This window comes from Pinus tabuliformis, chromosome 9, assembly GCF_031772625.1.
Source record: "Pinus tabuliformis cultivar Carrire ecotype Pingquan chromosome 9, CPIR1, whole genome shotgun sequence".
In the NCBI taxonomy this organism is placed as follows: Eukaryota; Viridiplantae; Streptophyta; class Pinopsida; order Pinales; family Pinaceae; genus Pinus; species Pinus tabuliformis.
The window spans coordinates 822,476,726-822,503,200 of NC_142307.1; the positions used below are offsets into that span (position 1 = coordinate 822,476,726).

A 26,475-nucleotide genomic window follows, 5' to 3' on the forward strand; every position below is an offset into this window, starting at 1 on the left:
AGTGGGCAGCCTCATCTACCTTACTGCCACTAGACCTGACATTAGTTTTGCAGTGAGCTACATTTCACGCTTCATGTCAGCTCCTAAGGCTGATCATTGGATAGCCGCGAAGCGTGTGCTGCGTTATGTGCGTGGCACTCCTGATTATGGACTTCTGTACACTCGGAGTTCTGATCTCACTCTCATTGGTTACACAGATTCTGACTGGGCCGGTTCGGTTGATGACCATAAATCTACAACTGGGTATGTGTTTAGTCTGGGATCCGGTGCTGTCACCTGGACAAGTAAGAAGCAGCAGGCAGTGGCTCTCTCCTCGACAGAAGCAGAATATCGGGGAGTAGTTAAGGCATCTTGTGAGGCAGTTTGGCTTCGACGTATGCTTGCAGATATGCATGTTTCCCAGGCAGGGCCTACTCCCTTGTTCTGTGATAATCAGGGAGTGATCAAACTTACCAAGAATCTAGTCTTCCATGAATGAACAAAGCATGTGGAAACTCATTGTCACTACATTCAACAGCTTGTTGAAGATGGATCCGTTCAGTTGCTGTATGTTCCCACAACGGAGCAGCCAGCAGACATCTTCACCAAGCCCCTTGATCCTGATAAGTTTGTAAAATTCAGAGGGTCTCTAGGTGTTGTAAATAGATTGAGCATTAAGGGAGGGTATTAGAATAATGCTATTTTAGTATTTAATGCTCATCCGGATAAGATCACCTGTGATCTTATTAGCAGTTTCTTAGAAGAAACTTGCTGTTTCTATTTTCTAGTAGAAACTTGCTGTTTCTATTTATGTAAATACATCTGTATTATTTATTTGAGCTTCATTGCTCATTGAAAATCAATTCAATACATTCATTGATTAATCTCAATGTAGGGTTTCTTCAAAGGTGATCTTTGTGTTCCTTCCTTCCCTAAAGCTTTGATACTATGTTGATTTTCTAAGTGCAATAAAGATTAGCGCGGTGTTTCTGAAATACTAATAATTACTTTTAATGTTGATCTTCTTATAAATTATTCCAATATATCATTCTGCAATTATACTTCAAAAATTCAACCATACAAGAATAATAGAATAGTAGAGATCACAATGCACAAAGAGAGAACAAGATTTACCCTGGGAAAACCCAACAACCTTTTCAATAGAGAAATTCTTCTATTCAACAAGAGACACACCTAGACCTATGGTCAAACCTGGTCAACCCCTCCAAGTCAAGTCTCCCAATTTGATCCAACACTTCGCTCTGCTTGATCTGACTCTGAATTTCGGCGCTCTTGCAATTTCTAGTAATCCCAGAATTTCAGCCCCTTCAATTGCGCAGAATTTTGACCGCCTACAACAAAACTACCCAAAAAAATTGCAAATCAGAAGAAAGAGAAATTGTCCACATGTGCGAGCTTGAGAGAGAGAGAGAGAGAGAGAGATGAAATTCATCTTCTTTTTCGTCCTCCTTGTCCTTCTTTATCTTCGATAAGATGCCAAGAAAGTGTCTTCTTGAGGAAGTGCTAATTGGTGGTGAGAGAATGAGGTCGAGCTACCTTTACATAGTGATTTGTTGGGTCGGATGGGTGTATTCTTTGCCCTGTGCCGACTTGACTTGGAGGGAATCTAAGAGATAAACTTGGAGCCAAAAATTTCAATTTCAAAATTAAATTTTCTTCTTTTAAAAGTCGCATTAGGACTTTGACTGAAAATATATTTTTCTTTTGACTCTAGCATTTAAATATGCTTTACAATAATCCATACAAATACATCAAGTGGCCAAATATACATTATGAAGTAGTTACAAAATTTAACATATGGCCGATGCAAGTGGTGGAGATATAATGGCACATCATCGGCTAGTGGTGGATATCAGGGGCTGCTAGCTATCCGACTGGATGCAGAGAATAGGAGAAAAGTTTTCTCCTATAGGGTTACCCATTTTGGTGGGTAATTGGCACAATATCCCATACATCATTCTTCATAATGGAGTTATACTCCTCCATCATGGCATCCCTCCAAACTTGTTGGTTTGTTGCCTCGTAGAAATTGGTAGGCTCAAAATCAATAATGTTGGTCATAAGTGCCATGTAATTTGGAAATTTTCTTGTAGGTCTACTCAACCTGAATTTGCTCCTAGAAGCCTCCACATGCTCTTGAGCATCCCTCAATGTTTGCTCAAACCACCGAGGTCTCTTCATAGAATTGGTAGGAGGTGTCGCTAACTCCTCCTCCTCACTTGAAGTTCAACCCCCTGAGTTGGAAGTAGTTGATGAATGTTGCTCATCCTTCGAAGCCTCTTGCTCCTCGTCCTTTGTCTCTAGAAGTGGCTTGTAAGACTTTCTGGATGCTAGGTCCTCCTCGAACTTCACATCCTTATTAACAATCGTCTTTCTCTATGTTGGAATGAAGTCTTGTGCCTTTGAAGTCTCACTTATCCCACAAATATGCCCTTCTCTTCTGAGAGATGTGGCTTTGTCCTCTTCTCTATAGGAACATGAATATACATTGGACAACCAAAGATTCGAAAGTGCCCTATCTCTGGTTTCACCCCTGTGAATGCTTCCTCAAGAGTCTTGTCCCCCAAGATCCTGTGAGGACTCCTATTCTGAACATAAATTGCGGTGTTGCATGCCTCTGCCCAAATAAACATAGGTAGATCCTGGTCATGGATCATCCCCTTGGTAGCTCCTAAAATGGATTGATTTTTCCTCTCCGCAACTTCGATTCTTGAGGTTGTATGAATCTGTTATCTCCCTCTTGAAACTTGCCTCCTTGCAAAAATCCTTGATGTCATTGGAGGTGTACTCTCCCCCATTGTCTAGCTTCAAGACCTTGATCCTCCTCTCTGTTGGTTCTCCACTTGGGCCATGAACTCTCTGAACCGATTGAAGAGCTCATCCTTGGTCTTCATAAATAAGATCTAGGTTTTCTTGGAAAGCTCATCTATAAACGTGACATAGTAGAGAGACCCCTATAATGATGCCACTGACATCGATCCACACACATCTGAATGAAGAAGATCTAACTTTCCCTTGGACCTGTTCTTGTTGCTTGGAAAAACAGCCTTGGCATTCTTGCCAAGTGCACACCCTTTGAACACTCCCAATTGCTTAATGTTGAACTCTAGGATACTAGTGACAATCTCCCTTAGAATTGACAATGCCCTATAGTGCAAGTGTCCCATCCTCATGTGCCATAGCTCCTATAGGTTATCACTGATATGTACCAAGGCTTGTACTGGTATCCCTGAGAGTCATAGCCACCAATTCTAAATCCCTAAATTTCGCTTTGTCAGCATTGCTAGCATCTTCTGCAGGTTTCTTTACATTTACTCTTACTAAATCCGGTACCTTGTTCTTCTCGAGGATTAGGTCAATCCTCTTCTTCCAGGATTTGAAGTTGGATACTCCTTCAAGTTTGTTCTCACCCTTCATTGAGTAGACATCTTCCTTGAATATAATAGACTCTTTCCTTGAGATAGTGCCTATGAATGGATTTGCCTTTTTCTTCTTTTTTCAACAAAGCTCGTTGATTTGGGGTGGCATCGGATGTGCTCTAGCCATGAAAATTGGTGGAGAGGTTAAGGCACATGAGATCTCCAATACCCAGAAAGGGTTTGGGCAGATTCTAAACAGTTTGGGAGATATTAAAATAATTAATATTTTTATTGGAGTCCCTAAGTCTAAACTTAGGGAAATTAAAATATTAATGTGAATTAATATAAAACTGTGTTAGAATGGTCCAAAAGTCATGGATCAAGCCAGATCTAATCTTAGCCATCGATTAGGGACTTAATCTCGGTCGTTGATTTGTCAACGAGAAAAGTATAAGAGGAGGCTTGAGGGTCACTTGGAGAACACACTGAGGGAGACCAGTCAGTTCAATTTCTAGAGCGGGGTTAGCAGAGAAATTGAACTAGTGGTCTGGTGAGCAGTCAGAAGGCAACAAGTACGAAGCAAAGAGGCGGGATCAGCCACTAGAGATTAGCGTTTAGACATGAGAGGCAGACGCAGAGGTAGCAGAAGATTATGCAGTCATTAGTTGGGCCTGCGTAGGTGACGCAGAGAGGCCCAGGGGCTGACGCAGAGGGTTTGAGAGCCACGCAGAGGTCAGCCGGGCTGACATTGGGATTGAGAGAAGTGCTGGAGAATTATTTCTCTCTGTGGGTAAGCTAGTTTGGCACCCTGTTGTACTGAAGAATTGCTGAATAATAATATCCTCCCTTGCTTCCCCGGTTTTCCCACATTGGGTTTTTCCGGGGACTGTTGTCCAAAATATCTGTGTCAACGTGTTAATGCTTATGCATTTGTTTGTTTCTGTATTATGGTATGATATCTGTAGCAGTATTTATTTTAATGTTTATTGAAGTAATTTCATAAATAACTTGTTGTGGAATAAATAGGAAAGATAAATCAGTTGCTACAGTGATAGAATTTTCATATGTTATCAGAGCGAGTAATTAGAAGTAGAAAGGGAAAATCACCTATGGGTTGAGACCACAATGTAGAGGCATCCATGTCAGGGGACTCACACAGATTTTCAGAAGATTGCACAAGAGAAAGAGATTTCGATTTCTCTATGTTGGCTTCCAGGCTGGAAAAAGAAGTGGTGTGTATGACTAGTGCTGCATCATCAGAAGTATGGTATATAGACAGTGGAGCTTCGTGGCATATGACGAGAATCAGAGAGTGTTTCTTAGAATATCTAGAAGAGAAGATGAACTTTCAGATCACCATGGGGAACAAGGCAAAGTGTACTCTAGTAGGGAAGGCTACCATAGTTTCTCAAACAGAATCGGGAGAACGGTTCCGTGCTACAAATGTGCTGCATGTACCAGGATTGGGGATGAGCTTATTTTCCGTGTTGCAATTACAAGGCAAGGGCTATGACGTCTACTTCATCAAGGAGAAGGTATACGTCAAACACTCGAGCTGGAAAAAAAAGTGCAGATTGGGATCAAAAGTAATCGGTTGTATAGATTGCAACTAGAATCACCAATGGCACTAATAGGCAGTCATGGAGACAAGGACTTGAATGAAATATGGCATAGAAGAATGGGTCACTTGCACCACGGAGCTCTGATAATTCTCAGGAGCACTGTAACAGGAGTTCTGGAACTGAGTATGGAATGAGATGATGTATGCAGGGGATGTGCTCTAGGAAAGTATGCCAAGGCATCATTTCCTAGGAGCAAACACAAGGCCAAGAGTGTACTAGGATTGATACTCTAATATTTGCGGACCTATGTTCATCAAAGCTCTCAGTGGTGCTGAGTATTTCCTTACCTTCATTGATGACCACTCAAGGAAAACTTGGATTTATTTTCTGAAAACCAAGGATGAGGTTTTCTGTTGATTCAAGGAGTTTAAGGCTCTGGTGGAGAATTTGACTGGGAAGAAAATAAAAGTTTTGCGCTTAGATAATGGTGGAGAATCTCTCGATAAGGACTTCACTAATTTTTGCACTAAGGAGGGCATCAAAAGGGAGTGGACAACTCCATATAATCCAGAGCAAAATGGGTTAGCAGAAAGAAAAAACAAGACTATTGTAGAAGTAGTTAGGGCCATGATGTATGATTAGGATATGTCAAAATTCTTGTGGGCAGAAGCATGCAACACAACAGTCTATGTTTAGAACAGGACTCCTCATCGGGCAATGGGCAAGATTACTCCAGAGAAAGTCTTCACAAGGAAGACACCTGAAGTCAGTCATTTTAGGATGTTTGGGAGTTTAGCATATTGCCGCATACCCGAAGAAAAGAGGAAAAAGCTGGATCAAACTGCGAAAAAGGGATATCTGGTAGGATATAGTGAGAACGCTAAGGCATACAGAATCTATCTTCCTGGGAGCAGGAAGGTAGTAGTACGACGAGATGTAAAGTTCATGGAGGACATGGCTTTCAGAAGATCTTGCGAGATGCCTTCCAAGGAGTAGTTGAAATAGGAACCGTTGGTTAAGCCTCTTCAACCAACAGAAGTAAAGAATTCTTCCTTAGGATAGGAAGATTCTCACGATGAGGAGGAGGAGCGAACAGAAGCACCTGCTGGCAGAGGAAGAAGTAGCAGGGAACTGCGTCAGATTCTGCGAGATGCAACGGACTTCATCGGTGCGCCAAGAAACAATAAGAAGGAGCGAAAATAACTAGATAGATATCAGGGATTAGTAGCTCAGGGTGGAGAGCTTGCCAATTTCAAGTAGGCAGCTCAACATTAGGTTTGGCTAGATGCAATGGTAGAGGAATACAACTCCATAATGGTAAATGATCCCTGGGAGGTGGTGCCAAGGCGTTAAGACAGGTCAATGGTAGGTTCAAGATGAATCTACAAGATCAAATACGCTGTAGACGGCAGTGTTGAGAAATACAAGGCCAGGTTTGTGGCTAAGGCGTATGCTCAAAAGGAAGGGATTGATTATGAGGAGACCTTCGCCCCGATAGCCAGGTATACATCTATTAGGATTGTGATATCTCTTGTAGCCCAGATGGGATGGGAGATCCATCAGATGGACATCAAAACGACATTTCTGAACGAGGTAATAGAAGAGGAGGTATACATTGAACAACTAGAGGGCTTTGAAATTGAAACTCATGAGAAGAAGTCTCATGTATGCAGATTGAAGAAAGCCTTCTATGGGCTGAAACAGGCACCGAGAGCATGGTATGGTCGAATAGATGGCTACTTGCAGAAGATGGGGTTTGTCAAGAGTGACGCGGATCCGCATCTCTACTATCTGGTTGTAGAGAACGAGCCGCTAATCTTAGTATTGTATATGGATGATCTCTTTCTTACAGGATCATTTAGACTCATTGGGGACTACAAGAAGAATCTAGCCATAGAATTTGATATGAAGGATTTGGGACGAATGCACTACTTCTTAGGGTTGGAAGTTTGGCAGTAGAAGGGAGAAATCTTCCTTGGGCAAGGGAGATATGCTACAGAAATCCTGAAAAGATTCGGGATGGAGGACTGTAGACCTATGGCTATGCCAATGATCACCAACTGGAAGAAGATTGATGCATCAGAAGACAAGGATGTCGATCCCCCCCTATACAGGCAGCTCATAGGGTCCTTGATGTATTTGGTCAATACCAGGCCAGACATTTGCTACGTTGTCAACACCCTCAGTCAGTTCATGGGGGAACCGAAGAGGGCACACTGGGCAGTAGCCAAACATGTGCTCAGGTATTTACAGGGAACAGTCGATTATGGACTCTTGTACACCAAGAGTAAGGATATCAGATTGAGTGGATTTACTGATGCAGATTGAGCAAAAGGTTCAGTGGATCGGAAAGTACCTCTAGGTACTGTTTCAACATTGGATCAAGAATGACCTCCTGGTGCAGTAGGAAAGAGAAGTCCTTGGCTCTGAGCTCATCTGAGGCAGAATATATGGCGGCAAGCACAACTTTGTTTGAGGCCATATGGCTTAGAAAACTGTTTGTGAACCTATTTAGAAGGAATATGGAGGCGACCAGGATCATGTGCGATAATCAGAGTTGCATCAAGCTCTCTGAGAATCCAGTGTTTCATGATAGGTCGAAGCATATTGATATCCAGTGTCACTTTCTCAGGGACTGTGTCCAACGAGGAGCTGTGCTGTTGAGCTACACTCCTACAGGAGAACAGGTGGCGGACAACCTCACCAAGGCCCTTGGAATGACAAACTTTGGCTACTTCAGCGAAAAGATGGGGATGGTAAAGAACCTGTTTCAGTAGCAAAAATGGGAGTGATAACAACAAGGATGCAGAGGGAGTTGCAATGCGGATGCAATAATGGGAGAAAGGACCAGCAACAACACAGATGCATAGGGAGTTGTTGTACAGATGCAGCAGTGGCAGTAGCAGAACCATGGGCAGTTGTTGAAATGCCCTGCGTTTGCCTCTCCTGCCTCAGCGCTAGTCTCCAATGGCTGATCCCTTCTCTTTGTTTTGTACTTGTAGCCTCTTGACTGCTCACCAGAACACTAGTTCAAATTTCTCAACTAACCCCACTCCAGAAACTGAATTTACTGGTCTCCCTTAGTGTGTCCTCCAAGTGACCCTCAAGCCTCCTCTTATACTTTTCTGTTGACAAATCAACGACCAAGATTAAGTCCCTAATCAATGTCTAAGATTAACTCTGGCTTGATCCATGACTTTTGGACCCTTCTAACACAATTTTATATTAATTCACATTAATATTTTATTTTCCCTAAGTTTAGACGTAGAGACTCCATTAAAAATATTAATTATTTTCATATCTCCCAAACTATTTAGAATCTGCCCAAGCCATTTCTAGGTATTGGAGATCTCATGTGCTTTAGCCTCTCCACCAATTTTCGTGGCTAGAGCACATCCAATGCTACCCCAAATCAATAGACCCCCTCGGAACAGGACACATTCAGATACGTTATATATATATATAAAATTAGATATTTCTTACACAAATTCTCATTCATGATACAAAGTCATTGATTCAAACATAGATCTTCATCTAGATGTAAGTTTTACAAAGTAATATTATGCATACAAAATTACAAATACAATTGTGACATAAATGATAAATGATAAATTATAAATTTATAATACATATTCAATTATTGTTTACGTAGGTAGTGCAATGCCAATGGCAAATAGAAATAGAAAATACGAAACAACTACAAGTCTACAAGTATACAAGCCTCAAGGCAGTGGGTAGCTCATGACTCATGAGTCATCAATCCGCATAGTCATCATCAAAATCAGCATCACTGTCCTTATCATCATGGTCACCACTGCTCTCCTCTGCTGCATCCTCCTCCTCTGTATCCAAAGTCATTTCTGCATCTGCTAGTGTGGAGGATGACCCCTCTATAGTATCACCATCATCGAATCTAACAGGGTCTAGCACTTACTTGTTGCTTGAATCTCTTTGAAAATGCTCCTAGGCCCTTCACTCCTTGCTCCCAAACACCCACAACAAACTAAATGTTGAAATTTCTATGTCTAACATGTCAGAAATTCTTCCTGCATTATCTGGTTTATTTCACCTACTTGTTTATTCCTTAACAAGTTATTTAACCATATAAATACTGAAAATAAACTCAAATGCAGTCTCAATTCATATACAGATCATCAATTGAAATAATAGACAAACAAACAAGGGACACCGTTATTATTGGAAAATCGTCCCTGGAAAAACCCAACTTGGGAAAACTGGTGCAGCAGTTCTAAAGGTCTTATTATTAAGCAACTTTCTTGAGTACAACTAGGGTGCCAAACTGGCTCACCCAACAAAGATTTCTATCTGGTAGTAATACCTCTCTTTGGAAGCAAATATTCAACAAGTCTGCCCCACGAAAATCCTTCCAACGCTTCTCTGAGGCTGTATGTCAACCCTGCTAGACTCTACGTAGCCTTGGAACCCTCTGCATCATCCCTATTCTCCTCTATGTCAACTCTCTGGCCTTTTGCATCACCCATGCGGGCCCTGCTAGCCTCTGCGCAATCTCTCTGGCCTTCTGCATGGCTCCTACTGGCTCTGCGTAGCTTACTCAATCACTGCGCTAGCTCTCTGGCACTATATCTACATCTCTGTTATGCGCTCATTGCCCCTCGCTACAACTCTGATCACTTGTTTGAATTTTCTCAGCAAACTCGACTCCAGAAAATCGAACTGATTGATCAATCTTGGTGTGTCTCCAACTGACCCTCAAGCCTCCTCTTATACTTTTCCTGTTGATGAATCAATGACCGAGATTAAGTCCCTAATTAACAACCAAGATTAAAATAGACTTGATCCTTGTCACTTAGAAGTTTCTCACCCATACTCTTATTAATACCCATTAATATTTTTATTTTCCTAAGTTTAGACTTAAGAACCCATTAAAAATATTAATTATTTTAATAACTCATCATCCGAGCGGAATTTCTCCAAACGATTTCTGGGTTTTGGAGATCTCATGTATTCTAGCGCCTCCACAAAATTTCGGAGGTAGAGCACATCCGATGCTACCCAAAATCAGCACTCCCTCTTAGCGAGGAATGTGCTCTAGCAATACTTCCCCATAGAAGTATTACACTGACCCACTGCATCGGTCCTCTGTGTTGTTGATGCTCAGCCTGATGCCCTTCATCCATTGCACTACTGCTTCCTGTACTGCTACTCATGACTGCCACTGCCACTGCTACATTTGTAATACAACTCCCTCTCAAAATGTTGCATCATGTTGCCCATAGCATTGCCACTGCTAACTACTACACTACAACTCAGTTGCTAAGAAGTAAGCAACTGAAACTTCACCCAAAAACTAACATGTTGGTCAGTATGGATGCCTTGTGATGCTGAAGCTACCTCTGCTGCTAATCTGTGCTCCCTCTCTACTGCTACTGCTTTGCTGCAAACTACTTTGTGCCTCTCACACTGCTACAACATCCACTGCGCTACCTCAGACTTTGGCACTCTAGCTCTCCCATTGTCACTCCATCACACCTCGCTCCAACCGACACCCGTCATTTTGCTACTGTCGTTAAGGGCTCCTGTAGCCATATGTGATCCAAGATTTTGGGCACCTCAAGGATCCTGCCCCGTTAGGTACTGTTCTGCTTCGACAGCAACAACACCCAACCAGCTTCCCAATCCATAATCTTCCCGCAGCTCCACGGGCCCCAAAAGCTAAAGAAATTGAGCCTCTTAGCTCTGTGCAATCCCGACAAGGTTGAATCGTTCCTCTGGCCAACTGCGTCAGGCCTACCTGACTAAGTAGGATGATGTGGCTCTTCATGAGCCTCTTCTGCCTCTCTCTACCTTTGCGTTGGCCCTCTCTCTCGCTCGAAATGATGACGCAGGCCCTCTGCGTCACTCCTTCACTGTTGCCTTCTACTTAGGAACAATTTTGTCTCTTGAGACAGTTGTTTCTGCTGCAAATTTTCTGATTTAGATGGTGCCCTCAGCTCTCATGTGATCTGCAATCCTCTGATACCATGTTGAAATTTCTGAGTCTAACATGTCAGAAATTCTTCTTGCATTATCTGGTTTATTTCACCTACTTGTTTATTCCTTAACGAGTTATTTAACCATATAAACACTGAAAATAAACACAAATGCAATCTCAACTCATCTACAGATCATCAACTGAAATAATAGACAAGCACACAAGGGACACCGTTATTTTTGGACAATTGTCCCCGGAAAAACCCAACTTGGGAAAATTGGTGCCACAGTTCTAAGGGTTTTATTATTAAGCAACTTTCTTGAGTACAAATAGGGTGCAAAATTGGCTCAAGCAGCAGAGATTTCTATCCGGCAGTAATACCTCTCTTCAAAAGAAGATATTCAATAAGTTTGACCCACGAAAATCCTTCCAATGCTTCTCCGAGGCTCTACGTTAGCCCTGCTAGCCTCTGCGTCAACCCTCTGCTCCTCTGCGTCAACCCTCTGCTCCTCTGCGTCAACTCTCTGGCCTTCTACGTCACCCACGCAGGCCCTACTAGCCTCTGCACAGTCTCTCTGGCCTTCTGCGTGGCTCCTGCTGGCTCTACGTAACCTCTTCAATCATTGCGCTAGCACTATCTTTGCCTCTTTGCTATGTACTCACTACCCCTCACTGCAACTCTAATCACTTGTTCGAATTTTCTTAGCAAACCCCACTTCAGAAAATTGAATTGTCTGATCAATCTTGGTGTGTCTCCAACTGACCCTCAAACCTCCTCTTATACTTTTCCTATTGATGAATCAACGGTCGAGATTAAGTCCCTAATCAACAGCTAAGATTAAAACAGACTTGATCCTTGTCACTTAGAAATTTCTCACCCATATTCTTATTAATACCCATTAATATTTTTATTTTCATAACTTAGGAACCCATTAAAAATATTAATTATTTTAGTAACTCATCATCTGGGTCGAATTTCTCCAAAGGATTTTTGGGTTCTGGAGATCTTAAGTATTCTAACCCCTCCACAAAATTTTGGAGCACATCCGATGCTACCCAAAATCAACGCTAAACAAGTGAATATGCAAATAGAATAGGGAAATACGCCTTTATAACGCTACGCGGGTTCTTGATTTCCGGATTCGAAGTGTCCTGATCGGGACACGTTCCAGATTCAAAGCATCCTAATTGGGACACGTCCGGGATTCGAAGTGTCCCAATCGGACACGACGTGTCCCAATTTTCGAACATGAATCCACCTGAATCGTGCCTGATTCGCCGTATTCGGGACACATAGGGCCTGGGGGACGAATCCAGTTTCATAGTTGTAGGGTGACTAATTGGGTTGATGTTATGGTGCAACTTCAGATTCGAGGATCCCTCAAATCAACTTAGTGATTTGGTCACGAGTTTGAAGGAAAATCGAACTGATTCCTTACAACAATTGTATAAGTGGGGGCAAGTTTCGTTGATACAATAAGCGGATCAAAAAGTGTAAGGGAGGCCGCATTTGATTTGGTGGGCCAAGTACTCTCTCATGATATGATTTTGCAGACTAGAAGATCGATTGCAATTGGAAGGTTAATTTAGAGGGGCCAAATATCATTGCGGCCAGTGAATTATTTGGAGCCTAGGAACATTTGAAATTATTGGGACAACATTACATCATAGCCAAGCCAAAATTATCATCATAAAAGGCCAAAGGCCGCGCTGTCGGTTGCCAAAGATCTAGGTATTATTGCCCTTGGAAAATCCATTCGAGGGTTTAATTCGCCATTGGGAAATTATCCAGGCAGCTGATCAAATTATGGGTCAAGTTTCCGCTTTCAAACCAAGACCATTGGACAGACACACGTCCGTTGTGGATCCGAGAAGATTGGGCCATCATTTGGGTGTGTATGCATTTTGAAGTAAGTAGTCGCAGCACCATTCGTTGGGTCAACACAAGCCACCATTCAAATTCAGTGTATTTTTGTGTAATTGCTATCGACATGAACTGTGCAGTGATGTGCGCATGAAGAAATATTATATGACAACATTGGTGATTAGCATACATTGTTCAACGACTTTTGCACACGATTTTAATGTTGCGGCATTTTGTGTAGCGCACAAAGTATCCCACTAAAAAAATTATGGGGGGGCTCAATTTGAAGTATGATTGGATTATGAAGTCGTGAATTCCAAATGGTCATTCTTTGTAGATTGAATTTATAACCCAAATAACACCACCATAACTCAAGCAGTGGTGATCTCAATCGATATGCTGACAGAGTAATTGCAGTTAGAATGTGTGCTACTCAGTGTAGAATGGAGTTAGACAGTGATGCAAGTTCCCTGTGCCTATCAATGTTGTTGTAGACTCATTTTTGGGACTACGCGTTATCTATGTGACAAGTATTGTGTGGGTTCACTAGAAATACAAGGGGTCGTTTCTAGTGTGTATATTTCCTGGGCAACGTGTGTGTCATTATGGTGGAATGATAATTTTCACATGTACCTATTATCATTCGCTGTCATCCATTTACCAGGTTCTAACTCTAATCTGCTCATTGTGTATTCCAATCTATTCAATGCGAATTTAAATTTTCGAGCAAGGAAAGGTTGTTTATATGGTCTCAAATTTATATAGCAACAATATATGAATTTCTAAAGTTTAATATTACAGTGTAAGCCTGATTAAAGTCTGTTGGCGCATTGCATAAATAATTCTTGGCACAAAAATTATTAAAAGTCACCTACAACACTCTACATCTAAGTTTGTTTAATAGAGTTTATTTCTCCTTGTTAATTTCTGGTAGCATCGGATGTGCTCTAAGTCTCAAATTTTGCAGGGAAGCTTAGACACATGCATTCTCCAATACCCAGAAATCATTTTGGGAAATTCCACCCGAAGACAATTTTATTAAAATAATTAATTATTTTTAATGGGACCCAAAGTCTAAACTTAGGAAATTAAAATAATTAATGGGTATTAATTTAAACTGTGGGTGAAACTTCTAGAAGAAGGAAGAGATCAAGTCAATATGCTCCTAGCCATTGATTAGGATATAATCTGGGTCGTTGATTGATCAACGAGAGGATTATAAGACGATGCTTGATGGGCACTTGGAGAACACACCAGAGGCAGATACTTAGTTACCCGAGTAAGATTGATTTTCTCACTAGTCGAAGTTCGGTAAGAGAAAATCGAATCAGAGGGAGAGTTGCAGGTGGGAAAGAAGGAGAAGGCATCAACATCAGTCGAGAGTGCAAGGCAAGAAGACGCGGAGCAGGGAGAGACAACACATAAGTTGTGAAGCAGAAAAAGGCAACGTAGAGGCAGGTTGACGTTGGGACTGCGTGGGCAGTTTGACGCTGGGCCAACATGCGAAAATTGACACAGAGGGACGCAGAAGGATTCAGAGGGAAAAGGAGTACTTCTCCAGGATCATAGATTTGTCAGGAAGCGTCTGTAAATTTTCTCACTTCTGTTCTGTTGGTTGTAACTTGTACATGAGATTTTGTTGAAGAATAATAAAGAAACCCTCATCTACTACACTGGTTTTCCCACATTAGGTTTTTTCCGTGGACGATTGTCCAAAATATCTGTGTATTTGTGATTGCAATTGTGCCAGCATTTTTCTTTGCATTTACTTTCCACAATATTTTAATTGTGAGGGCTGCAATAGAATTTATTTCGATATTTGCCGTAAGAACACTGTGAATAACTTATTTCTGAGTTAATAAGTAGAAGAAATAATATTAATCACTGCAGTTGGATTTCTGTTTAGAAATTTTCACATGGTATTAGAATTGAGGTAAAGCAAGGAGAAAAGAGCCAGAAGACCTAGCATTGAAGGGAGAAAGGAATTCGAAATTCCTGTAGGGGCAGTAATTCGAATCCCTAAGGGCTTTCGTAGTTCAAGCTTGGAAGACTAGATTTTCGTGGTAAATCTCTCTCTGAGTGAGTCGAGAGAGAGGTAAGATTTCCTGATCGAAATCTATTAGTGGCAGAAGGAATAGTGCAATAGAAGATTCAACGAAGAGGGGACGCAGTTTTTTCTACAACAGTTGTTGGGGCAGGGAAGCGTCAAAAATCGGTTGAAAATAGCACAAAGATGGATACTCAAAGTGTCTCAGAATTATCTACTGGATTAGAAGAAGAATTTGCATGCCTGGCAAATTTAGCGTTAGTAGATGTTTGGTATACTGATAGCGGGGCTTCAGCTCATATGATTGGAGTACGAGAACATTTCTCGAACTATCAAGAAGAACAAATGGACTTCTAGATTACTATGGGAAACAGAACGAAATGTACTCTAGTAGGGAGGGGCACCATAGCATTTCAAACGGAAGCAGGGACTAGCATCCGAGCCACCAATGTTCTGCATGTGCCAGGATTAGGAATGAATTTGATTTCATTGTCCCAGTTACAGGACAAGGCATGCAATGTATACTTCATAGGAAAGAAAGTGTATGTCAAGCATCCAAGTTGGAGGAAGAAGAGACAAATTGAGACTCGAAGCAACAAAGTGTATAGGTTGCAACTTGAGTCTCCAATGGCATTGATAGGCAACAACTATAATGGTGAAAAGGAACGAAATGAATTATGGCACAAGCAAATGGGACAGTTACACCATGGAGCACTGAGGATACTCAGAGAGACTGTTATAGGAGTACCAACTCTTAGTAGTGAGCATGATGACTTATGTCAAGGATGCGTGCTAGGGAAGTATGCTAAAATGGCTTTTTCAAGAAGTAACAATAGAGCATAATGTGTATTATGGTTGATACACTTAGATATCTGTGGTCCAATGTCCACAAAAGCTCTTAGTGGTGGCGAATACTTCGTCACTTTCGTTAAGGGTCACTCTAGAAAAACCTAGATCTATTTCTTAAAGACCAAGGTCTTTGTTCGATTCAGAGAGTTTAAGGCTCTCGTTGAAAATATGACAGGGAAAAAGATAAAGGTATTGCGTTCAGATAATGCTGGAGAATATACGGACAGAGACTTCACAGGTTTCTGCGCAAAGGAGGGCATCAAAAGAGAGTGGACAACTACATATAATCCGGAGCAGAATGGAGTAGTAGAGCGGAAAAATAGAACTATTATTGGGGTAGCGAAAGCTATGTTGTATGATTAGGATCTACCTAAGTTTTATGGGCAAAAGATTTCAACACAACAATATATATCCAGAATAGAACTCCTCATAAAGCATTGGGGAGGAAAACACCCAAAGGAGTCTTCAGGGAAGAAGTTGGAAGTCAGTCATCTTAGGATATTTGGAAGCGTGGCATATTGTCACATTCCAGACGAGAAGCACAATGAACTGGATCAAACTGCAAAAAAGGGGTATCTCGTAGGATATAGTGAGACCTCCAAGGCATACAAAATCTACATTCCTAGCAGCAGGAAGATTGTAGTGAGATGGGATGCAAAGTTCATGGAGGATAGAGCTTTCAGGAAATCTCGAGAGATGCCAGCAGAAGGTCAGTCAGTAGATGTTCCACTAGTCCAAGAGTAGTAGGGGCAGCAAGGAGGACAGGCATGAGGACAGACACTTTGATCGAGTACAGTGAACAGTACAAGTATTTCCTCAGAAGGAGGAAATCCAGATAGTTCTCAACAAATGGAACAACATGATCAGGAGGGGGAGTTGATTGAACCTCCCAATACCAGTGGTAGAACCAGCAGAGAAGTATGGAAGACACTGAGGGACACAGAGGAGTTTGTTGGAGCTCCTAGAACCGAGAAAAGGCAGCGTAGACAACCTGACAGATACCAGGCATTAGTAGCTCCGATTGAAGAACCCTCCAGCTTTCTGAAAGTCGTTCAACACCAAGTTTGGGTGGATGCCATGATAAAAGAGTACAACTCTATCATGATGAATGATGTCTGGGAACTAGTACCTAGACCAGAGGATAGATCAGTTGTAGGATCAAATATGCTACAGATGGTAGTATAGAGAAGTACAAGGCTAGGTTCGTGGCAAAGGGGTACGTTCGTAAAGAAGGAATAGACTATGAAGAGACCTTCACCCCAGTGGCACGTTACACCTCTATCAGATCCATCATATCCCTAGCAGCTCAAATGGGATGGGAGATTCACCAAATGGATGTCAAGACAACATTCTTGAACGGGGTGATAGAAGAGGTGTATATAGAACAACCCTGTATGGGCTTAAGCAAGCACCCAGAGCATGGTATGGTCGGATTGATAGTTACTTGCAGCAATTGGGATTTGTCAAAAGTGATGTTGATCCCATTCTCTACTATTTGATGGTAGAGAATGAGCCACTTATTCTAGTAGTATATGTGGATGACTTGTTCTTAATAGGGTCATCCAGGCTCATATAAGATTGCAAGAAGAATCTTGATGCTGAATTCGACATGAAGGACATGGGGTTGATGCATTATTTTCTAGGGTTGGAAGTTTGGCAAAAGAATGGGGAGATCTTCCTTGGGCAAGGAAGATATGCTACAGAGATTCTGAAGAGATTCAGAATGCAGGATTGTCGACCCATGGCTACTCCCATGATCACCAACTAGAAGAAAATAGATGCATCAGGAGACAAGTAGGCCCCACCTTATACAGACAACTCATTGGGTCGCTCATGTATCTGGTCAACACTAGGCCAGACATTTTCTTCGCTGTCAACACTCTTAGTCAGTTCATGGTGGAACCAAAAAGGGTGCATTGGGCAGCAGCTAGACACATTCTTAGATATGTGCGTGGAACAGTTGGATATGGGTTGAAATACTCCCGAGGGGAGGATGTCAGATTGAATGGGTTCACAGATGCAGATTGGGCAGGTAGTTTAGCAGACCGAAAAACTACCTCGGGGTACTACTTCATTGTTGGCTCAGGGATGATACTTTGGTGCAGCGAGAAGCAAAAATCGGTAGCTCTGAGCTCAACAGAAGCAGAATATATGGCAGCCAGCTCAGCTATGTGTGAAGCTATATAGCTCAGAAAATTGCTTGTGAGCTTGTTCAAAAAAAGGATGGAAGCGACCATGGTTTACTATGATAATCAGAATTGTATCAAACTCTCTGAGAATCCAGTATTTCATGATCGGTCGAAACACATTGATATTATATGTCACTTTATTAGAGGCTGTGTTCAGTGTGGGGCAGTACAGATACAGTATGTCCCCACAGGAGATCAGGTAGCAGACATACTCACAAAGGCTCCAGGAAGAGCTAAGTTCATCAAGTTCAGAGAGCAGATGGGTATGGTAGAGAATTCGTTTCAGTAGCAGAAACAGGTGATTTCTCAGTTACAGTGGCAGAGGGAGTTGCAATACGGATGCAATGTTGACAAGGAGCAGGGTTAGCAGTGGTACAGATGCAGCATTTGTGCAGCAGTTGGTGGGCAGGATGTCAGACATCAGCAGGCGCAGAGGGAGATGTTACAGAACAGGGTAATGCTTGAGCAAGTTGCATTACTAGAGCACATTCCTCGCTAAGAGGGAGTGTTAATTTTTGGTAGAATCAGATGTGCTCTAAGTTTCAAATTATGCAGGGAAACTTAGACACATGCATTCTCCAATGCCTAGAAATCATTTTGGGAAATTCCACCCGGAGACAGTTTTATTAAAATAATTAATTATTTTTAATGGGACCCTAAGTCTAAACTTAGGAAATTAAAATAATTAATGGGTGTTAATCTAAACTGTGGGTGAAACTTCTAAAAGGCAGAGATCAAGTCAATATGATCCTAGCCATTGATTAGGATCTAATCTGGGTTATTTATTGATCAACGAGAGGATTATAAGACGAGGCTTGATGGGCACTTGGAGAACACACCTGAGGCAGATACTCAGTTACCCGAGCAAGATCGATTTTCTCACTAGTCGAAGTTCGGCAACAGAAAATCGAATCAGAGGAAGAGTTGCAGGTGGGAAAGAAAGAGAGGGCATCAACATCAGTCGAGAGTGCAAGGCAAGAAGACGCAAAACAGGGAGAGACAACACAGAAGTTGTGACGCAGAAAAAGGCAACACAAAGGCAGGTTGACGCTGGGACTACGTGGGCAATTTGACGCTAGGCCAATGTGGGAAAATTGACACAGAGGGACGCATAAGGATTCAGAGGGAAAAGGAGTACTTCTCCAGGATCAGAGATTTGTCAGGAAGCGTCTATAAATTTTCTCACTTTTGTTCTGTTGCTTGTAACTTGTACATGAGATTTTTCTGAAGAATAATAAAGAAACCCTCATCCGCTGCCCTAGTTTTCCCACATTTGGTTTTTCCAGGGACGATTGTCCAAAATATCTGTCTTTGTGATTGTAATTGTGCCAATATTTTTCTTTGCATTAACTTTCCACGGTATTTTAATTGTGAGGGCTGCAATAGAATTTATTTCGATATTTGTTGTAAGAACATTGTGAATAAATTATTTCTGAGTTAATAAGTAGAAGAAATAATATTAATCACTGCAGTTGGATTTCTATTTAGAAATTTTCTTCTCCTAGCCTCTGCAAAAGTTTGTACAATTAACATATCCCAGTGATCTATTGCTGAGCAAGAAGGGTTATTAAATTGCACTCTATTGTTTATGTCCTGTAAGAATTGTTGAGTGGTATGTTGATTGTGTCCTCTATGTATTGATTCAAGTATTCTTGCTCTTCTGTCAAAAGTCTTGTATAAGTCAATCTGATTAAACGAAAACATGGAGAGGTTCACAACACTCTTGAATGAATTGAGAAGATTGAACAAACAGAAATTAGTTCCTTGAACCACCATGCATCATTGGACCAAAAACCCAAGCAAGACGACAGACCTTTCTCAAAAGAGATCCATGCCATTCTTACCCATGAGTAGCCAAGAGATTTGCAGAAGGAGTCGAAGATTGGATACAAAATCCTTGCACTTGGAACAGATTTGAAACACGAGGGTCATATGGAAAGTCCTTTTCAAACTGGATGAAATGGATGCACTCCTTTCTAAAGTGAATGAGATAGAAGGGAGAAAACTAATTCGGGCGCTAAAACCAACTATGCTTGCTCGCATACAACTCAAGTTCTTGGAGGAACCTTGTGAAGGGGTCAAACTTCTAGTTGCATCTTGTCTTAGTAACATCATGAGAGTAACTACCCCTATAGCTACTTACAATGATGATGTTATGAAGAGAGTCTTCAAGCTGATGGTAGAAACCTTACAAAACATGGATAACTCTGTGGGTCCTACATTTGGGAAGAAGCTTCAGGTTTTCGAAATTATGGCCATAATTATTACTTACGAAATCATGTTTGATCTTGAGTGTGATGATCTTATCCTGTAGATGTTCCAATGCTTCTTCGGCATTAGGAAACATCATCCTGACACATTCATAGTACACATGCATTTTGTCTTCATGTATGGGAAGCCATGATGCCATTTGCAGGAGATTGCAGACTAGATTGTTGACCATTTGGGGGAAAGAACAATTGGTCTCACCTGCTGCTTATGACTATGAACTAGTTGAAAAGTTGGTTGAGTAGAACATTGGGTTGTTTAGGAGATAGTTGACCAAGGAGGAGCAACTCAGGTTTGGTGGATCATGCAATAAGAATGAGCTGAGAAGGAAGGGTCTTTGCTTCATCTGCAAGGAACCATGGGGACCTAACCACTCATGCATGGGTGACACCGAGGAGACGACAGGGGGAGATCAAGAGGAGATTCCTTTTGACTTGCAGGATGAGGATTCTTCTTCTATAGTTGAGTCCTTGGACAACTCTGAGGAGCATGCGCAGTCAGGGGGAGTTGTTGATAGCAGCTCAACAATGCAGCCATGTTTGGTAGAGGAGATTGATGAGCAGCACATAGTGGAGCACAATGCGCATGATGGGCCATCTTTGGAGAGTCAATTGGTGGCTCATGTTGAGCCCATGATGGAGGAGGATGAGCAGACATCCTTGGGGCCAACCATTGATGGGGAGCATGAATATGTACAGGCAGCCACTAGGGAGGTAGTATTTGCAGATATTGGTCATTAGGAGGCATTGCGACTTGGCAGGATAGTTTTGTAGGTGACGAGTGGACTAGTGGAGCATGGACTTTTCGTTCAGATGAGGGAGGCTCTTTTGGAGATAGTGGTGCATCCATATTTGGGTCTACCCATTGACGAGGTGCAGGTAGTTGCAGTGGCAGCTAGCAAAGTTGCAGTATTTCGAAGTAGCAGACCTCTCTAGGTATACATAGCTAGGGCATGCAACACAATTTGGCCACTTGTACCCATTATAAGGAGAGAGGCAGGGTTTTCTCGATGGATATTGTTGATCGACCAGACAGAGTTGCATGAATTAGGCACAATGCAATATAGGATACTTATTCCAGATACACGTGCCTATGCATTTGATCCCTCCCACATAATGGATTGGCAAAAGATCATGAGTTGGTACCCCATTGATGGAGTATCATTTTTAGTCAGGAGCATTGTATTGCAGAAGCTCTTAGATGTGAGGGATACTACATGCTCTAATTGGCTGCAGGATGTAGGTTAGCCACTCATTAGTATTTTAGCACAACATTAGCATGATGAGATTGACATTGGTATATGCCAAGGGTTGGATTGGAGAGAGGTGATGAGTTGGTACGCGGTGGATGGAGCAACACTCATGGTTGGAGTTATAGAACAGCGGAAGCCATCGAGCATTAGTACTTATTCTTGGTGGCATTGGAATCTAGAACGATTAGTTGATGATAGGTTCAGTCGAAGATTGGCCTGAGATCTGAGCATTGAGTGGTCCATTCATGGTGGGTTGATACAGAGGCATACCATCACCTAATGGTTTATATGGGATCCAGGCATTGGGTCTCAATTACATTGGGCCACCAAACTGGTCCACAAGTTTGGATTGCTTGAGGGCAAGCAATCTTGGGGCGGGAGGATTTGTGTTGTTCCTTTTTCTGGTGTCCCTGATGGCATGGTTAAGATGGACTTTCAGGGTTGGAGGCGGACACGTCACAGATGCAGGTTTACTTCATCAACGGGCCTAGGGGCTTTTGGAGATGTTTCATGGGGTTTTGAGGAGTTTTTATGGGATCCAATGGCATTCGCTTAGCGTATTCAATCATTTTCACATCTTACCTTTTGTTTCATTGCATTCCGACAACTTTTGGAAAACATGGTTATTATTGGGCCTAATTCAATTAATTACGCTTAAGGTGGCATTCCAAGAGGAATACTTGATGGCACACCTTAGTGTAATAGCTTGTTGGAACCGGAACAAGAAGTTCTATAGGATTGGATGGTTAGAAGTGATTTTCAGTGCCCTGTGGAGGCATGGTGGCCAATTTACCCTTTTCCCACATTAAAAGAATATTCTAATTGAAATTAAAAGAGGGAAGAGTGCTCAATGATTAAAATAATAATAAAATAGGAGGTTGTAGAGGGGTCCATCAGATTTATAAAAAGAGGAGGAGGAGGCCATTGGAGGACATCTTGGATTTGTGTTTTCTTCTTGTGGAGTGGTTTAAAAACTTGGTTCTCTACTTCAGTAGTAACCCCAGGACGGAAACCCTTGGGTTTGTTTGTGGGTGTTGGACGAAAACCCAACTCTCTTGAGGAGATTTCACTCAGAAATCTCATGGAGATTCATTGGAGTTTTGGAGAGAGCAGTTTTGTCGTAGCAGGTTTGCAGCAATCTTCTCACTAGGCCATCTACATCATTGCCAGAGTCATTCATTAGTTGGGTTAGAGATCTATTCTTGGGTTTGCTTCGCTTGCTTGGCAAGCTCAAGTTCCACTATTCCTTCATGTTGATGTACTCTTTTCAGTGGATTAATAAAATGGCTCAATGATTTTATTGGCATCTATTTGTGTGTCAATTTAGTGGCTGTGTTCATTTATGATTATTTTGTTGTCCAAGTTCATTTTGGGTATCTATTGTTAAAATTTCCATTAGGGATATTGCAAGTTTGCCCTGGTCTTTGACCTAAACCCTGGTGTCTCTATTGTGCATGTTTTTCTTCTATTGTTCCTTGGTGTTCCGCTGCATTGTTAATGCTATTGTTCTCTCTAAATTGCTAATAATGTTATGATGTTATGGGGTGAATGTAATATGTAAATGATGAAAAAAGTTTGAAAATGCAATTATCTACAGCAGAGAACAATCTAGCCCTAAAAAATCAGCAAAAAATTGTCTTTCAAATCTGTTGTTTCATTTATAAAAATCTTCAGCATACAAAGACCTTCCCAAGAGAGAATAAATGGCCATTGAGGAAAAATCACACGCAACAATTCTTGGAAACTTCCAGCTGAGAAATTTGTCTTCAGCCCTCAATATTACAGCCACACAGTTTGCTGCCTGAGCCTGTTTTCCACCGCCAACGCGCTGCTACAGATTCCTGGGATCAATTGACAGTTCACATGTGTGCCTTCTCTGCTGCAAAATCCCCTGCTGAATATTTCTGTCTTGCTGCTCCTTGTTTTCTCCCTTTGGTTATTGCACACTTGAGTGAATGTCCCTCTCCACTCAATCACTAAGATCCTCACTTGTCTCTCTGTGTCTTGTGCTCAATAATATGTCTTCTCCCTTAGCCAAGCCTTCTATTTATAAGTTTGACTTATGACTAAATCAGCAACCCTAATGTCCAAAGTGATTGACGGTTGAGATTAAATCTCAACTTCACTTGAGATCAACAGTTGTGATTTATCTATTTCACTAATGCAAATAAAATTTGCATTTCTTTAGATTAAACTCATTTTTCTCATAAAAAGAAAAGTAATTACTAAGGTTAAGAGGTAATTAGGCGACTTCCACATGCCTTGACACTTGGGCATACTTGCCTGAGCTAAAAACATCAACAGTTCAGAGAGTTATATGATAACAATAGTGAGGTTTACTCATGCATTTCTATTCTTGTCTTACTAATGGTGTCACCATGAATGACAATATATGGAACTAAGGTTTGAACTTTTTTAGTTTACTTTAAAAGTTTTATTCCACTGGATTTGCCATATCTGATTAGCAAACTGGGAATTATTTTTTATTTGAGTTGTGACTTGAATGAATTTAGTTATAACTTGGTTTTCAAATAATGTTTATTTTATTATCTCACCATGGATTTATGCAGATAATTTTGAAGCACTGTCGAGATACGCACTGCCACTTTTGCTTCAAGGAGCTTCCAGGGGATTCTGTGCCTTGTGGATTTTGTGCTGTACCACTATTTTGTTCTGAGAACTGCAGAGACCATGCTGGGGGCAATCCATCTGGGACTAAGGATTCTAAGAATAGACCATTGTCCGAGCAAATCTTAGATGATTCCTATTGTGAGACTGAAACTAACTCTAAGCTTGTTTGAGAATGATTCATGCCAAACATCACCAGCGGAACTAAAGGATGTGAACTGGTTTGAACATAAGCATGAATGTGGAGGCATGTGCTGGTTGCAGTGTTGCCAACAGAAGTTACTTTGGCTGCTCGCATCTTAATCAAGTCCATAGACAGGCAATCTTTTGGGAAATACCATGATCATTCAACTCACATGGTATTGTATCCTTTTTTAATTGATCACTTTATGTTGGATGATTGTGCCCACCTTCATTTGGTATTTGGTCTTTCTGGTAGGCAGACCACTAATGCCTTTATGTTGCATTGAAGTTGCCGAACCTTTGCCATCATTATGAGAAGATGCAGACACCAGATAAATTGGAGTTGCATATATTTGCTATTGTTCTTGCCTTCTGTCTTCAATCATCAACTCCAGAGATGTTTCAGTTAACGGGTACTTTTATCTCAAAGGTATTATTTGATCTGGCAAGGTGGTAGCTTACTTATTTGTTGCCTTTTCCCATGTTAACTAAAAGACTTAAGTTTTCAAAATGCTCTGCAGCATGGAAAAAATTCAAGATGGTGTTATCTGTAATCAATTAAATTTTTGTTATTAATAAGCTTAGCTTCACTAATCTCTTTTCATGTTATGCTATGTATCTGATCTAAGACGGTTGACACTTGTATTATAAAATACTACTTGTTTTATACAGAAAATACAATGTAGATAAAGAGGAATGTTTACTTTATCACACAAATCTGCATGGTCAGATTCATCTAATAACTATAGGCAAACCAACCCTAGTCATAGTTGGATGCCTCTCTGTTTGGGCTGGTGCTTTTCCAGCCTCACGGGGGGTGTCCCTAGGCAGTGTATGCTGTTATCAAACCAATAAATCTACAGAGAATCCAAATTGATTAACAGACAAAAAACTCACTGTGAACTGCCCAGAAGCAGTCAACAGTGAGGGGATTTTCTTTCTTATATTAAAGGTGATTGAGATCATATTTCTAGAAAAGTTATAACAATGACCGAAAAAAATGAAATGGAAATGATATGCACCTTAGGTGAATCAGAAATTAAACTAGGTGCATCAAGCTAACCAACACTGCAAGAAATCTAACTGAAATGCCCTAAATTTACAAATTAACCAGAAATAAAAATTTCGTGCCCTAAATTTAGGAATTAACCAAACAATCTAAATTTTAACAATATGATTGCAAATACTTACTTGAAAATCGTGTTTGAAGGTGATTCTGAACTGCCTTTGCTCCTGCTCCTGTTACCAAACCAACCTTTTCCTCCCAGCCTATCTGGGATCAACCTATCCAGTTCCCAAATCCAGAAGACTTCATATTTGAGGTCTACTGACCCCGTGCCCAAAATTCCAAGGACAATTACTCAATTATCAAATTTATGTAAAACAATTCACTCTGACTACTACTTTATATATCTTCATTAGTCTATGTTTCTTCCGAAAGACCAAAAATGAAAACTGTCCTTATCATGTCCTTCCCCGTCTCCTTATATTCCCCAAATCCATCGTCTCAAAGTACCTTCCCGAAAGCCTTCCCACCACCTTTATTTAAATTAGTTATTAAATTCCACTACTGCCTCTTGTTGGCATGATAACGACTAACCTTTTTTTAAAAACAAAATTAAAATGAAGTTTTGTCTCAATTCATTTTAACCAAGGTGTAATTGTTAATATGCTTTATTAATGTCATATTACATTAGTTAATGAATATACTAATTAATAAGGTTTATAATTATATTCACATTAATTAAAAAGTATGTTAATTAATAACGTTTATTATTATCAGAGTTATATTAGTTAATAAACTTTATTAATTGAAGTATTACTTTAGAATACCCATTGGATGGTATTATAAACTCCTAAGCATAATGCATTTATCACTTTTAATAATTAGGTATTTAATTTGGTATTAACTATATATTATAATGGTGGTATTTGTTGAAATTTGATGACTAAACAGTTTCCTGCAATCCCAACCCGGTTTTAATTTCACCTTATCACTCTCATTCAGTTAAATGCCCTTTCCCATAAACATACATTCAACATATAGAATTCTGGAAATGAAATTTTCAGATTAAAACACATGGGACTGTCAACACATGCTGAAAATAAATATGAACATAAACAAACCAGCAACACATAAATATTAAAAATACACACATATTTTTGGTCAACTTAGACCAAGGCAAAACCCCTTCAATCTTCTCCGGGGAAAACTTGTTAGAGAGCTCTTCAAATTTATTTATCTTTCAAGTTCAGGAAAAATACATTTGCAGACAAAACAAAACAACAAAATACAACTTATCTCTTTAACCCAAAACTCC

At 40.8% G+C, this 26,475-nt stretch overlaps 1 protein-coding gene across 1 annotated transcript in view; it reads left to right on the forward strand.

The window, feature by feature from the left end:
* The window catches only part of LOC149151318 (uncharacterized), a 423,245-nt gene that overhangs the window by 279,810 nt on the left and 116,960 nt on the right, over positions 1-26,475 (forward strand). The window contains 4 exon segments of the mRNA XM_089438966.1: positions 23,914-24,083; positions 24,136-24,227; positions 24,230-24,330; positions 24,444-24,584. Coding sequence (XP_089295092.1) covers positions 23,914-24,083; positions 24,136-24,227; positions 24,230-24,330; positions 24,444-24,584 — 504 coding nt within the window.